Source organism: Mytilus californianus, unplaced genomic scaffold, assembly GCF_021869535.1.
Source record: "Mytilus californianus isolate M0D057914Y unplaced genomic scaffold, xbMytCali1.0.p SCAF_3, whole genome shotgun sequence".
Classification (NCBI taxonomy): Eukaryota; Metazoa; Mollusca; class Bivalvia; order Mytilida; family Mytilidae; genus Mytilus; species Mytilus californianus.
This window is the reverse complement of record NW_026262679.1, coordinates 26415770-26433104: the sequence shown is the minus strand read 5'-3', so window position 1 is coordinate 26433104 and position 17335 is coordinate 26415770. Positions and strand designations below refer to the sequence as shown.

The 17335-nt window shown below is 33.1% G+C and overlaps 1 protein-coding gene and 1 long non-coding RNA gene across 3 annotated transcripts in view; one reads left to right on the top strand and one right to left on the bottom strand.

Annotated features, from left to right (window-relative positions):
- Window positions 1-617: 617 nt before the first annotated feature.
- LOC127734260 (uncharacterized) lies at window positions 618-5405 on the top strand. 2 transcript variants are annotated; one of them, XR_007997487.1, is made up of 3 exons: window positions 618-656; window positions 1337-1447; window positions 4455-5405. It is a non-coding gene; the product is annotated as an uncharacterized LOC127734260 (long non-coding RNA). The 2 variants fall into 2 exon arrangements; XR_007997488.1 differs by lacking the exon at window positions 618-656 and adding an exon at window positions 687-725.
- A 10289-nt stretch (window positions 5406-15694) lies between these two features.
- The window catches only part of LOC127734248 (aquaporin-10-like), a 34166-nt gene continuing 32525 nt past the window's right edge, over window positions 15695-17335 (bottom strand). Inside the window, exons 5-6 of the mRNA XM_052244025.1 lie at window positions 16934-17157; window positions 15695-16448 (exon numbers count right to left, since the gene is read on the bottom strand). Coding sequence (XP_052099985.1) covers window positions 16256-16448; window positions 16934-17157 — 417 coding nt within the window. The 3' untranslated portion in view covers window positions 15695-16255. The remainder of the gene's footprint in view (window positions 16449-16933; window positions 17158-17335) is intronic.

The following is a 17335-nucleotide window of genomic DNA, read 5'->3' as shown; positions in this document are numbered from 1 at the left end:
CCGAGCAGCACATATGGCGCAAGATGAAACTAATTATAAGATCTTAATGATCATTTTGCAATATTTCGCCAGCAAAACGTGTAAAAATCTAATTAATCAAATGGGGATTTTCACCGATTATGTCTAAAATCTATAAAAGATAATGAATCAACATCAGCTCAAATTTCTTAAATTCGTTTAAAACTGCACTTTTTGTTCCTGAAGAGTTCTAGATTCTTTGTACTAATAGCATGCAACTGTTCCCCGTTCAAATAAACTTTGAATCATGATTAATAAATAATTATCCGCTGGGTTCACGTACAGTGCCCCCTCCCAACGTATATAAATCTATTCTTTTTCGGGGTCACATTAGTGCCCTTTTTGTCATTATCCTGCCCACTTCATTTTGAAGATATTTCAATCATATCTAATAAAAAATATTCCGCCGATTCCTTTATTAAAAAAAACGTAGAAAGGAAATAAATTTGATTTAGTAAATTTAACAGACATTTATGTAAATTATTTAATGTTCATCGTGCATTAAACCTTACGGTATTTACTAATACTCTAAAGAAACAATGTCGAAAAGGACAAGTCTTAAATTTTGAGTATAAAGAACGATAACTGCTACAGCGATATTTCCTTCCCGATGACGACAAATAGTATTTTTAACTGCCGTAAGTAAACGGATCAGTCGATAAAAAAACATAATACACAACGCATTTTACAAAAGTTTCAAGAAGCTAGTATGTAGACTTGCAAGTATTAATTTTTTTTTTTATGAAAAAATCATATAATGTAAAAAAAAATAATAAACGGAACACACATTTTATAATGGAACAGTGTTAAATGATTAGAGCTCTTTTTTTTTTTGGCAAAACAATGCGTTAGAATTGATTTTTGTGTTGAATGTTGCCATTTTTTGCCTTTTATAATCACGATTGATATAATTTTTAAAATTATGTTACCGGTATGTATATAAAACGTAACTTTTCTTTTTTTTTTCTTTTTTATAAAAAACATAAAAATGCGCATAGTCATTATTATTAGAAAGTATTTATAATAGATAATTTCATAAATAAACGGAACATCAAATGACAAGTATCTCTTCATACTAATCTGATTGTCATAAAACTGACAAGTTAAAAATTATGAAGTGATCCGTAAATATATTTCAAAAGACTAGTGCAGTTATTGATTACAGAAATGTAAACGAATTACTAACCATTTAATTCACTTAAAATTTTCAATTTAAATTTCAAACGGTAGAGAATAAGATTTATGAAGTTTATCTAAACCTGTGTTGAGATATATGTAAATGAATCCAATAATATAATATATTTCACTTTTTTTAAAGTCTTTCAGGTGCAACACGCCATATCATAGATCATAGATTTTGTATTGTAAATACAATACTTACACAAAGTATATCGTTGCCATATAACTCGACGAATTTTAAAAGCTACATGTAAGTCATTTACACATAATTATTTAAATCTTTTATTTGCTTCTGATCAGAAATGAACAGAATATACCTATGTTCATTTCCTATCGAAACAGGGAGATGCAGAAATCGGTCGAGAAATGAGAGAATTTATTCGATTTGCCAAGTTGGGCTGGTCATGAAGAAGCTTATCACGTTATACGTGAATATAAGCACAATGAGGTAGATGATTTAAGGGAGAAGATTATGTGTCCATATTATTCCAAATGTTTAAAGGGGCACTAGCTACGAGATACATTAAAAATTTAAATTATGATTTTTTTGTGCAATCATTAGTGAAAGTGAAATAGTGAAATAATAATTCGCTAATAGCAGCCAGTATGGTTAAATTTTGTCAAAATAAGCTAAGAAACATCGATGATGAATTATTCACTTGCAAGTGAATAATTCGACCTCATTGAATCCGTATTCATGTGAACTTCAATTTAACCCCTTAGCTATATATGGATTATGCATGATTGATGCGTGTTAGGTTATTAGACGTGTTAGGAAAGTCAATACGATTTTGACGCTGATGTTATATACCAATACAACTACAGGCTATGGTGGGGACCATCTAAAAAAACACAGATAATCATTCATTATAGTTACCTGTATGGGTTTGTTTGATAATGCTGAGATGATTTTTAAACAATAAAATAGTAACAATTTATTCCGCAATACACGGACGAGGATCCATCAAAACAACACGAACATTATTCTTATTTTGTGTCATAGTAGGGATCGATTAAGTTTAAGATCGTTGTTCCCCCATTTCTTACTATTTTGTCGAACGACTACAAGGAAAATCTACAAAGTGATTAAAATAAATGAATAGAAAAAAACACAGGAATCAAATCACATTCGAATCCGATTTTTTACTCTATATCAATCTTTGTTCAAAACGTTCGTTTATTTGAAATTTATTTAAAAAAATAATTGTCATGTCGGGGCCTTTGTTAGCTTTTATATGCGGGCATGGTTTTGCTCCGTGTTGGGGGTCTGTCATACGGTGATCTATAGTTGCAAACATTTACGTTTGGTCTCTGGTAGATAGTTGTCTATTTTCGCAATCATACCGCATCTCCTTATTTTTTTTTATATCATTTTCTAGAATAGAGAAATGTGTTACACAGTAGCGTAAAATTCTAAAAATAAACCAAACTATAAATTTGTGTACTTGACAATTAAAAAAAAAGACTAAAACAAAAGCGTTTTCAATTTTATTATCTTTATATTTTTATTTTATCTAGAAAGGTCACTGACAATTTATATAATGTTAAATGAATTAATTCTTATTCACATAAAAAATTTTGCCCTGACATTTTCCTTCTATCAACTTTCGTCAGTTAGTTTTTCGGAAAAGAGAGGTTATCGAATAATTTAAAGTATTAAAAGATTACAACGTTTGGACATTATCAAGCATGTTAAATTTAAGTTTCGGTGAAGGGTCGGAAGTTGGTTTATTTTTCTTGTTACCACGGCTTCCTCCACCAACAAAACAGAACACCACGATTAAATTGAGATATTGTTGAAAGTGGCGTTAAACTTTCATATGAAGAAGTTAATGTTAGTATCTTTGGGTCAGGAGATTATTTTGAAATGGAATATTCATTTTCACCTCTTACAAAACAAAGTCTACTAAATTATATGTCGGGCATTTTTTTTTTCGATTTGCTTCATTTTGTTTTGCCTTAGATTCACTATACACTCCGCTTTCTAAATTGGACGGTATATAGTGATGGGTGAATTGGTCCATCCGTCCGTTCTGTCGTCCTTCTGTCCATTCATTGCATTCCTACCCAGAAAGTAGTAGACAATAAGAATCACATATAGCTCATGCAAAGTGGTTTTCTTGAACATTAAAACGATGCGCAGCAAGACAACCTTCTACTTTAGCCCCCTGCTTCTTAAAGTTTTATGTAGAAACAACACTGTATCCACTTGTGTCCATTTTTTATTTTCTTTTTTATATATAGATATAACGATGAGTTCAGATTAGTACTGATTTGTTTCAGCCAACTATATTTTGCAAAGGAAATAGGACATATCTATTGTGGAGAGACAAACTGAGTTATTTAACTATTAAACATATTCTAATCATATTGCTTAATATATATATATTTGGACTTGTGGCCGTAAAATCCGTCATTCCCATTCCCATTCTTAACTCTTACATATATTTATATTAAGTTTTGTTTTGCACTCTTAAATCAAACAAATACAACTTAATGTATGAATGTATGAAGATCTACGTAAGGCCAATGCACGTCTTTTTTGAAGTCGACGTTAACTGTTCGCCTCACGTTGTATCAAGCATACCACTAATGTAAACTATTATACGACGCCTGGATACTTTTCAGTGCCGAATTGCATTTTGAGAAAGTCCACACTTAAATCTTGTATCGGTATTGGTATTTAACATCAGCGCAGTATTTAAACCCCTTTCCTAACACGTCTATTAAAAGAAAAGAATGACAACATTTAAAGTGAAACACAGGTAAATCATTTGATTGACTAATTCGATCCACAAAAAATCATTCTTATACAGGTAAAATCGAAAATTAACTTATTTTTTAAACCTTAAAATTGAAATCAAACAGACATAGAAAAATCCATTTGCACGAGGTTCATATATCTATTTATATTTATGTTTATGTTTATATCGTGTTATGTGACCATCGGTTGTTTTCGGGGTCATCTCGATAGTTAATTAGATGGATTCTAGACTAAAATACACACGAAACGAAGCTACACATTATCGAGCCCATGCCCTGTAAATTGTTTATTTCAGACTTTTTATAATTTGGATAAATGTTTTACATTGTTATAAATCTAATATGAGAATTTGAGTCAAATCGGTGAACATGAATTTGACAGCTAGTGCCCCTTTAAACGTTGAAAAGGTGCTTGGTATTCTAAATTTATTATTTGCATGTTTAGTATGATGTATTTATATAAACTTATATAGTTTCGGGTTTGTTTTTTTTAGAAAAAAATGGCTAATCAATCAAATAACCGTGCAATTGATGACATGAAACTGTGGTCTGTAAAATGTCTGAATGTAAAAGCTGGTCAGAAGTGTTGTTACATCCGAAGTTGCGCTATACTGCCAAATAAACAACTTATATTTGCCGATGAAAACAACCAACGACTTGTTGTGATAGGAAATGACGGCAATCATGTATTTGATATTATAGTCTCTCATAGACCGTTTGATATTGAACCCATAGATTCTGAAAAAATTGCTGTGTCCTATGGAATGGCAAAGTATATTGAAATAATAAACATAGGAAATAAGAAAGTAGAAAGCCGAATGAATTTGAAAGGATTTTGTTCCGGAATCACCCTTGTTAATGGAAAACTACTTGTTCTTGTGAACGGACATGGAATACAAGAAATTGATTTAACGAAACAAACTATTACCTCATTAGAATTGCCAGTTAAACAGTCATTTGTAATCACTTCCGGTGGTGATCGCTTATACTGTGCGGATTTAAAATCCAATTCTTTGTGTTGTTATATGTCGGGGATATTGGTCTGGCGGTTGACATCCCCTCTGTTGCAGATCAGCCAAGCTATTTCTGCTGATGCATGCGGCAATGTATTTCTGGCAGAGACCGATAGTAATCAAATTGTAGCAATCTCATGTGATGGTGGAAATACCCGAAAACTGTTGGATGACAAGCAAGGGATTATTTTACCATCAGCGGTGTATTATGACAAATCTACAAAACATTTACTAGTTTGTAACAGAGAAAACGGTCGAGCTTTCTTGTACAGTTTAATGTAATAAATATAAATAAAAGGTGATATGGGTATGCGTCAATTCGACGTGCTTAGATTTCAAATATGATGTAGACCACATTTTTTTTTACTTGAACATGTCACGCCATAGTTGTTTCTTTAAATAAAAACAAAATAAAGTAATGATAGAAGATGATGGATTACATTTTGTTCTTGATGTTAATGTGACACACTTTTGTAACATTTTATGAAATAGATATTGGGTAAACGTAAAAGGGATATTAACACAGAAACAATAGGAGACAGTCTCCAAACATAGACACGTGTTTTTACAGTATGCAAAGCTCATAAATCGACATATGATAGATAAAAATGAAAAAATGTCAAAAAGTTTAATGATTTATAAGGCAACCGTCGTGTTGCCCATGTTAGTACCCGGTGATAAATATAATTCGGTAGGTCACATTCGGGGGAAAGCGGACATATTGTAGTTACGACAATTGGAACATTTCCGTTGTCATCTGTGAAACAGATATTCCATAACGGTAAAAAAAAGAAAGCTCATACCAAACCGCTGAAAGCAAAGGATATACATGTTTAAGTACATAAACACATGAAAAGTCATATGGCCAAAAGTGACATTACAGAATAGTGCACATTAACCGAATCCATTTAAAGTCAACTTAACCTGAGTGAGTTGGAACCTTAGTTTTTTTTTAATTATTTCTAAAACTATCAACAAAACATTTAGATCTAAGATTATGTTCAAGAAGGTAAATGTCTACTAAAGCTGTAAATTGAAACTGCAAGTTATCTTTGATGTGACCTTGAGTTATTAAGATTGTGCTTGAGTTAATTAGTTGTGCACTGTAGATTTACAGTGAAGGGATAGTTCGAAGAAAGTGTCCGAGGACAAAACAAATGTTTTGTTTTAGGAAGTAAGTCAGTTTTTTGTTTGTAAATCACATATCATAAACTGCTACATAAAGGATATAGGTATTGATAATTCATTTGTTTACTCAACAAATGCTTTCTCGACACTAACTTAAGAGGAAATTCTGAACAATGATAAGTCTATTTAAGGTCCCTTTGTAATTTCAACCAACAATTGAATTTTGACAATAAGGGTTTACTTACTTGAAAAAAAAAATTCCGACAAAAGGGATGATTTCAGCTTCCCAGTTGTGAACTTTCCATTACTATGTAGCAAAATTCTAACAACGTCTGCACTGCATATGGAGTATGTCAGTTGATATAACATTTCAGAGCTTCCGTTCCTTAATATGATTTCCTTGATAGAAGATTGTTGCTTACAAGGAAGCTATTCAACCAAGGATACTTAGTGGTAAAATTGAAGTAATTCCTTCGGAAATTTAAAGGACTTTATTACGTGTTGGTTGACCGTCTTGGAATATCTGTGTAACAGATGACTACGGATATGTCCTCATTGTCGTAACCACATTCCCGCCCTTTGTTCATCGACTGTGACTTCAACGAATGATATTTATCACCGAATATTGTTCTTACCATTAGCAACCTGACGGATGTCACTAGTTAAGAAGAATATGTATCCTTTTGGAGCACCTGAAATCAACTCTAGTTTGAGTGGTGTTCGTGTTTGCTCAGTCTTTAGTTTCTATGTAGTATTTGATGGACTTGTTTACCCTGTCGACGTACTATATCTCGCTCCTTTTTGGATTTCATGCGATTCCCTAAGTTTTTATTTGTTACCTTTATTTGTCTCTTTTTAATCGATTTATACGAGATTTGAACATCGACAAACTACTGTCGCCTTTATTTGTCTTTTTGTCATCATTTGTTTTTTGTCTTCGCGTTGTCAGTTTATCTTTGACTCTTGAGTTTTGAATGTACCCTTGGTATCTTCCACCTCTTTTGTGCATCATCGAATATCAAATGGCCATGAGCAACACGACTGGTGCCTCTAATAGAGCAGAATCTGCTTTAATACCCTTCAGAAACACCTGAGATCTTCCAGGTTTTGGTGGTATTTGTGTTGCTCATCAGCCTTTAGTTTTATGTGTAGTGTTTTTCTTTCTGTCGTATTTTTTTTTTTTTGATAAACGTGTTGCTTTTTTTTCAAGTTAAATTTTAAGCATTTGTATCATACACTATCGAAATCATACTCATTCTTGATATATTTCTCTGATAATCCTTTAATATGAAGTTCCACGTGACAGTACCCTTCACTACTTATTATTAGGATTATTTTTAAGTATATTTGTATACATTTAACATTCACTGTTGTATCAAATAGACAAATAAATAGTGAAATTAGTCGCCCTGAACAAACAATTCAGATAAATATATACATAAATAAGAACATTATCTACACAAATAAATAATATTCTCATAAATTGTATCATCATTTACCGAAATTGATTCAACAAACAAAGTATTCAGATACTGTATGTACTCATAAAAACAAAATTATAACATTTATCTTTTACTGTTTTAACAATTTGCAATCGTTTACTTCTGAATGCAAATTGTTTCAAATTAGTGTACAAGAGTGCATCATGGTTTCTCCATGAAATTAGTCACTGGCTTTGGCAGGTGTAAAGTTACATTACGTTACTAGTAATTTGGAACATTTACATAATGAAAATTATCTTCTTTGGAGGTTTCACTCCTTTTAAAGATTTTAATACCAGATTAGAACTTATACTATAATTGATTGCGAGTTTAAGTATCCGTTTTGGTGTCTGTCGCCCCTCTATTGTAAAGTAAAGTATTTTGCGCATTTCTGCATTTTTCTTCATAGCTAGAAATTATACCGTCAGTAGTGTTTGTTCGACTATTTAACAACTAGATTTTAACCCAACTATGCTAACTCAATTATTAAGTCTATTTGCAAATAAGACCCTCAAAATTGTCCTTATAAAATATATTTATAGATTATCTTTTTTATTTATTGCTATTTATAACGCATTGTACTGAAAGGTACATATCCAAGCACGAGAGTAAACTTTCTTACAATGGTAGAAATGAAGCCATAAGATTGTCTAATTAGTTCGGTTATAATCTCTTTCAGGAAACAAAATGATCGACTTTATTGGATGAATTCATCCTTTGATATAGAACTTATAAATTTTTCCGAATTTTTTGTCGGGATTTTATATTCTTAGTGTTTGTTCATTAACTTTGTGCTAAGAAGAGTGTCGTATTAGCACAAAAAAATTGTGTGCTTAGGTAAGCAAATTAAATGACAACGAAAACAAAGGTTAATTTAAAATTCACACGCGTAGTTATAAAATTGATTGATATCAAAATCCCTTGTTCTCAAAAACAAATTCTGTGTCAAAGTCATCGTACTCCTTAGAAAGTTAAAACTTATATTGTAATATTGTCTTTACTGTTTATTTTGTGGTATCTGTGATTGCTAAGGGTAATGTTTTAAAAGCATATTCTCACATTTGTCTTTGACTTTAAATTCATTGGATAAGTAGCGTATATAATACAGGCAAACTATTGTGCTATTCAAATAGTTTTAAAACCGCATTTGCACAACCTAGTAAACAGTTTTAATGTTCTCTTATAGCCTAGCCACTTATTATGGCACTAATGGTCTTAAATGTTTTTCGTGTTTATCTCCCCAAACGTGTAGTCTTGAGCGAAGATTATTATTTTACGTGTGTATCTCCCCAAACGTGTGGTCTTGAGCGAAGATTATTATTTTACGTGTTTATCTCCCCAAACGTGTAGTCTTGCGCGAAGATTATTATTTTACGTGTGTATCTCCCCAAACGTGTAGTCTTGAGCGAAGATTATTATTTTACATGTGTATCTCCCCAAACGTGTAGTCTTGAGCGAAGATTATTATTTTACGTGTTTATCTCCACAAACGTTTGGTCTTGAGCGAAGATTATTATTTTACGTGTTTTTATCTCCCCAAACGTGAAGTCTTGAGCGAAGATTATTATCTTACGTGTGTATCTCCCCAAACGTGAAGTATCATTTTAAGTGTGTATCTCCCCAAACGTGTAGTCTTGAGCGAAGATTATTGTTTTACGTGTGTATCTCCCCAAACGTGTAGTCTTGAGCGAAGATTATTGTTTTACGTGTGTATCTCCCCAAACGTGTAGTCTTGAGCGAAGATTATTATTTTTTACCAGAAGCACGTGTCGTGGCGTGCGTATCATAATACAATTAGGAGATGAGGTATGATTGCAAATGAGGCAACTATCCACCAGACTCCAAATGATATAGTATTAAAATCTATTGGTAGACAGCTCTCTCACTTGCAAAAAACTCATAACTGTAAAATGTATTCAGCCTCGACACAGCACGAGCAACACACTTTTTACTATCATTGGGTCGTTGCCACTGAAGAAATGAAAGCAAAACTTTAGACTTTTCATGCGTCTGGAGCGCTTTTCTGGATTAGCCTTCATCAGGAACGCTCAAAGCTAGATATTTGAAAGCCAATGATGTATAACAAGCGAAACAGTTGAATATCTATATGATCAAAAAGGACCTTAAAATAATAGCCAAATCATCTACGGTCAAATTTGCATGCGGGAATTGAAACCTTAGTTTGTGGATTACCAATCTCCAAAAGGAACCATCCGCCTAGTAACCGGTGCATTGGCGCTGGCTCGATATGAATGATAATTTGTAATTAAAATTTTACTTTAGTATTAAAATTAATAATATAATTGTACTAAAACAAAGGTTGTAACTTCCTCTGGTTAAGTTGATCTAAAGTGATTTTGGTTATTCTATTTAGGCGTTATTTGGTTTTGATATTCTTTAATATTATACCTCACGTTAAAATGCCAGATTTTGATTGGCTATTACGATAGAGATAATTTACTCTCTCCCATGGCTCAGCAGGAGACATTTTTTTTTCATGTCATCCTCTCGTGCAGACCAATCAAATTCGATAATTTAAAGGAAACTAGAACACACCCGCGACATCGCGGTTCCGTGACTGAATTTTTAAACTCATGCTGATTATAAGGTGCACAGTTTTCTCTGCTTTCAAAATCTTTCTGTTTGAATTCGTCCTGGTTTTCTTACTACAACCAGAAACTACTTGTTAATTTATTTTTTAGGTCAGTGATTGAATTAAGTATAAGAATAGAATGATATACAGATGGATGAAAATTATATATACATGTAACTGTAATATACAAATATTAATATAATATATAACAACAACCCAGAGTATACTGATTTGTATCACTTCAATATCACATTTATTACGGTGAGGTTGAATTCCCTGTCATTTATTAATCATCCACGCACGAACTTGTCTAAGAAAAAAAAAATATCTGTACTTTAACCTCACTTTCAGGTATAGAGATGTGATTTTTTTTTCTGAGACAAGTGCTTGTGACCATCCACAAGAACTTGCAGTCATCCGATGTTCAGTGTTTTAGTACTTTGGTTTGATTTGTAGTATTATCCATTCAAAATTATTACTCCGCATATAAATCGTATTGGGGTAAAAAAAGTGAAATGTTGGAAAGGCCAATATGGTATTTTTAGAAGGATTACAATTTTCTTTTTGTGCGTGGTATTTTTTCACCGCTGGGAAGAGCTTAATTTCTAAATCACTTGCGTTTTAGCCTCTACTAATTTCGGTAAACTTTTTTCATGAATAACTTTTTCAAAAGACATGTCAATTTACTCTCTTTTTATTTGCTTTTGTTTGAGAAAATAGTGTGATAAATATCTTTCATTAATTGTCCCGTGAGATAAATCAATCAAAAACGTTTTAGGGTCCACTGAATCTTTATTATACCGGAACTAATTGTCCCTATATCTTACTTGAGCAGATTCCATTGGTTTGTAAGGGTACATAGTTCCAGCGAAAAATGTGTATAGAGTTGATCGGTTTAACGTCGGTTATAAAGGTCATGTGAGGTTTTTTTTAGCTTTGTATCAATCTGATCAGTCAACCCCTTTTCAACTGGTTTTTACAAAAAGTTCTTACATAATAGAAAAGAAATGATAAGGGATATCCATCCATGACACAAAGTAAGTTCATGCACAGCAAAAACACAAAAAGCAAAGGAACAACGCTTGTATTGATGTACGTTCCGCTTTAACACCAAAGTCCCAGATTGGGCGCCCGCAAACATGGTTATGTATGTGCCACATTCTGTACGTGCCTGTCCCAAGTCAGGAGCCTGTAATTCAGTGGTTGTCTTTTGTTGCTGTGTAACATATTTGTTTTTCGTTTATTATTTTGTACATAAATTAGGCCGTTAGTTTTCTCGTTTGAATTGTTTTACATTTGTCAATTCGGGCATTTCATAGCTGACTGTTTGGTATGGGCTTTGCTCATTGTTGAAGGCCGTACGGTGAACTATAGTTGTTAATTTCTGTGTCATTTGGTCTCTTGTGGAGAGTTGTCTCATTGGCAATCATAAGTCTGGATTTCATTGGTTGTCGTTTGTTGTAGTGTATCATATTTGCTTTTTTAATTGTTTTGTACATGAATCAATGACATGCCGTTGTTTTTGTTGTTTGACATTTTTTACATTTGTCATGTCGGATCCTTGTATAGCTTGCAATACAGTATGGGTGTTTCTCATTGTTGAATGCCGAAGGTTGACGTATATTTTATAACATCTACGTCATTATGTCTCTAATGGATATTTATCTCATTGGTTATCAAACCACATCTTATTTTTTTGTTATAAATATATGACTGTCTTATTTTCTGGAGAATGGCAAAAAATATTTAATTAAACTATGGTTTCGAACATTCGCAAGCACTATTCACATACATCGATCAGAGTTTAACTATATACAATGTCAGTGTTGTCAGAACATTATAATACAAACATGTACATGAAGCTGTGATTGTTTTCTCATGTGTTAGCAAACGGAGTTTGTTCCTGTTCATTGCCTTAAGGTCTCATAAATTTGTGTATTTAAATTTTGCTATTTAAGGGATTTTCTGTTGATTGCATATTGTTGGAAGTCTTTGTTAAATTATCTATTTTTTGAAAATTTAGAGCTTGAAATATTGTAAAAACATGTATCCATTTAGGGAACCAGATTGTTGACCTAGTTTAGCTTTGGTGTTAATTTGGTTGCTGTCGTATTTATAATACACCTTTTATTTACACAAATATCTCTGGCAACGTTTATTTTTTTTACATGTTTATATATATATATACTTGCTTTCAAAATACATAAAGCCCCCATCACACTAGACCAAGACCATGAAGATCCCACTACGATCTTGAATATTCAATATTTCATAGTTTTCACGTTCATACCACGACCTTGCTATGATCCTGATAAGATCCTGCTACGATTCTGCTACGACGGTAACACGTTCTAGTTACGATCTTGTCACGCTCTTACAACGTCTTATTAGACCTTACCACGACTTACACAATCTCTGTACGCTTCTACCAAGACCTTTCCGATCACATTACGATCTCAATACGAGTCTACTACGATCGAACCACGACTCCACTACGTTGTCACTACGCTCTTCGTCCCTATAAATATCTTGACTTTCCCATTGTACACACCAGTTTCTTTGAGAAACATGCCACTATATATAAAAGGTATCAAAAACACTTAGAGGTCGTGGTTCTAAAAGTAGAGGTATCAACAGAATGAGGTCGTGCAATTATCGTGGCTAGGACGTAGCAGAATCGTAGTGAGGTTGTACTGAGGACGACAAGCGCGTAGTAGCAGCGTATAATGGTCTTCCTCAGCGTAGTATAATCGTATCAATATTGTAGTAGAAGCGTAATAAAGACATAGTGAAATCGGGATAGTCGCAGTGAAATCATAGTAAGGTGTGTAATATAATTATCCTGTATAACGATACGCATGAGTGATTAACTGTAACTTTATTGATAATTTGTAACTCAGAAACTGATTTGAAATACACTAACACATTAGTTATCATGGTTATCAGTACGAAAGTTAAAATAATATTTATATCGGAGTGCTGCAAACACAATTGAATAATAAAGACAGAACAAAACTCAATAAATTTGAATCACTTTTTCGTTTGACCATGTGTCATTAAAATATTGATTCATCGCTTCACTATCAACTTGAATGAACGTTTCACTGTCATTTTCATGACATACTATCATGATTCTTTTCCGGCCTCACTTACGGATACGCTCACATATAATAGATGCAGCTCAATAATAACCAATCAGATGGTAAGAAGGCCTTTACTTCATCAAATGTTCTTCCGGAATAGGCTAATATTTACCAATGAGAATCCCTTAACAGATTTATCCCATTGTAACGTGCCCCGTATGACTAATTAGACCGAGTCTCATGTGACTCGGTAATTAATTATGTGGAAAACAAAAGGGCCTGAAATGGTGTAATTTTTAATCAACATCATTGTCCTATATTGGTTATATATAAAGTTGAATTCTTTGATTCGCCGTTTTTACGTCATGCCGGCTAACAAATTGGACCTCGCTATTTTATTAGTATTATAGATGAATTGAATTTACATCAATAAACACAATGCTCAAGTTCTACGTTTTTGCCGCAGACCTTTTCAGAGAATGTCGAAATAAAACTTGCTTTATTTTGTTGTTTTCTAATATCTGTAACGCTGAACTATGTTCATGACGCCGAATAAGCATTGTCAGCCTTGGCTTCGCACGGTTTCTCAGTGTAACAATCTGTTCTATCACCCTCTCAGCTATGTGTTATTTATATAATGTTTACCTTGCTTGTTTTTCCCTTAATACGGCCCAGAAATGTCGACATCACACGTTTGTGTGTTTTTTTTTTTCTTTCTATTTATAAGAGTGCATTTTTTTTAATCTGTCTGGCAATATCTGATTAATTGTAATAACATATAATAAGATTGAGAATGGAAATGGGGAATGTGTCAAAGAGACAACAACCCGACCAAAGAGCAGAAAACAGCCGAATGCCACCAATGGGTCTTCAACACAGCGAGAAAATCCTGCACCCGGAGGCGGGCTTCAGCTGGCCCTTAAATAAAAATATATGTACTAGTTCAGTGAAAATGGACGTCATACTAAACTCCAAAACATATAAATGAACTAAAATTAAAAAATATACAAGACTAACAAAGGCCAGAGGCTCCTGACTCGGGACAGGCGCAAAACTGCGGCAGGGTTAAACATGTTTTGTGAGAAATCGACCCTCCCTCTATACCTCTAGCCAATGTAGAATAAACAAACACATGTAGCAATACGCAAAGTAAAACTCAGTTTAAAAGAAGTCCGAGTCCGATGTCAGAATAGGTAACAAAAGAAACTAAGCAAAATGACAATGATACATATAAGTATGATAATTAAGGATTTTTGAACTACTACTATTTTTGAGGAATTTAAATATTTTTCTATATGGAGATGAGCAAAGGAATTTATTTTTTCAGCAAGAGACATTTTCCATTTTGAAGCCTCATGACTTTCCCTTTGCGGATTTAAGCATGTGCAACGTTAACTGCGGAATCGCAGCTCTTATGGTCCTTATGATATTGTTTGACAATTTGCGAACCATAGAGTCTATGGTCTATGGTCCGCAAATTGTCAAAAATATCATTAGGACCATAAGAGCTACGATTCCGCAGCCTATGGTTTGCAAATTGTCAAACAATATCATAAGGACCATAAGAGCTACGATTCCGTAGCCTATGGTTCGCAAATTGTCAAGCAATATCATAAGTACCATAAGAGCTACGAATCCACAGCTAAGACAACGTGTCAAGTGTCACCAGTTGAGCAAGAACAACTAACTCTGCAGAAGAACCGAAGTTCACCGTTTTTTATGGGTTTCATGTCGATCAATCAATTATAGTTTTCTATGTAGTGTATTGTAAACTGTTTTTTTTTTTTTATCTTTTGACCACGGTTCTTACTTCAACTTAGTTTTTTTAGTTAATGCCTTGATGTCTTTTTACGTAAAAACAGTTTGGACATACTAAAAATGCCAGGAGGGTGTATAACTTGATGGTAGTGGAAATTCTTTATAAACATTTTTAGAATGAATACGAGAAGTTGCAATTCGTGGAATACAATTCTTCTTATAACGACACACACACTCACACACTAATAACAAAAATGAAATTAACACTACCAATATGATGCACCCGACGTCCTTTTCTGGATTACCTACATCAGGAACGATCAAAGCCAAAAATTTGAAAGCAGGATGGATAAATACTGAACCACGCTAACGACCAAAGGATATTAGATGTAATAGCCAATTCAGTCTAACTAAAGGTCAACTTTGCCTGAGTGATTAGAATCTTAGTTTCTTAATAATTTCTGAATTATCAACGGAGAATCATTTAAAAAAAGTTTGTCATAAATCATGTCAGTGTCGAACGACTAACTACTGAGTTGATGCTACCCTCTGGGACTAATAGTCCACCAGCATTGGTATCGACCCATTGCTTGTAAAATGAAAAGAACACTATCAATTTGTTGATAAATCACACTGAAAAAAATAGTTCAAGGTATTGACGAATCATTATAACAGGTTTATATATTTATTGTGTTTAATATATCCAGTTAGGCATGCTATAATAGTTTCATCGTTCAATCTTGTATAAATCAAATTTTACAAAAGGCTACAGTTGTAATTTCAAAGATTGAAACTGTATGGGTACTACAAGGATAGCAATATTAATTATCTAGGCTAAGAACAACTAAATATAAAATGTGGAGATGTGTTATGATATCAATGAGACAACTATACACACTAACCAAACGACATGGATGTCTACGAACAGTTCGATATAACTGTAAGTGCTGTCCGAGAGTATCTGTGGTTCAAGATACGTAGTAAGTGCGTCGGTGCAGAAGGTACAAATTTGAAAGTAGAAAATTTGTAAAAATTTGTGCACAACATATTTATTACGGAATCGTATTATTCGCTAGTTCTTTTGAGTGAGATCACTGTCACTGTCAACGGATGTTTGCCCACTGCAATGGACGATATGTCTCTGATGTATTTTTCGACTATAATGATCTTACATATATATAAATGATCACATCCGTATTCAGTACAGTTAATAGGGACTTAAATAATGAGTTTTAGGGTCTAAAATTTTTCAGACTCTGGTTCAAAAGCAGCATTATCTTTTCCATTGACATGTATTGTCACTACTTCCGGTTTCTCGTCTTCCCTCCTCGGCCAGTGGTATTGTATTAGTGCAATGTAAACATAGCTCGCAATGACGGATCCAACTAATGGCCCAACAATTGGCACCCAAAACCAGTTATAATTTCTGTAACTGTAAATAAAAGTTTAAAAAAAACTTCTTTAAAAGATTACAAAAAATAGAAGAAAAATTTAAAAACACAAGTGACTTCACTCCATGAAACTGTTTTATAAATAAGAAACGAATCACTCAAAGTCAATCAAAGGTCATTGCCAACGACTGTATATCTAGTGTCTGCTTAGTCTGCTAGGGATGATCTTTTGTATCGTTTAGTAACATCGAATTTTCCTTGCTTTCGTCTAGTCCTTTACTTTTGTCTTATGTATTAGTTGTTAAACGCCACATCAATACATATCGGTTCTTTGCATAACATATAATAATTGACTACTGTGGCTAGTAAACAAATAGCACTTTTTGATGATGATGATAATTTATGATAAATTAAACGTAACTTAAAATCAAACAGAAATTTCAAGTTTACGGATTGTGAACAAAAAATAAGAGGACATAATCTTGTCACTAAGTATCCTTAAATACATGTTATTTAAATTACAAACCTGATAGGTTCTAAACCCCAGCCAGCTATTACTGTAAACAGCCTTGGTCCAAAATCTCTTGCACAGTTTATAGCATAACCACAGTTAAAAGCAAAAGATGTCCCGATCGCTGTTACGATCATACCCATTGCTATTGGTATAATGCCTTTTGGTGGCATCATATTCTTCTCGTCAGCTACAGCATGAATGCATCCAAGTAATAAAAATAAAAATGTTGCAAACACCTAAAAAAACAATGAACAATTATGTGATCTCTGAATTTTGATTGATTTATTTGAAAAAATGTTTTTCTAATTTACATATTACTAGGCACATAGTTATGTGAACATATATTTTTCTCGTTTGAATTGTTTTCATTGGTCATTTCGGGGCCTTTTATAGCTTGCTATGTGGTATGAGTAT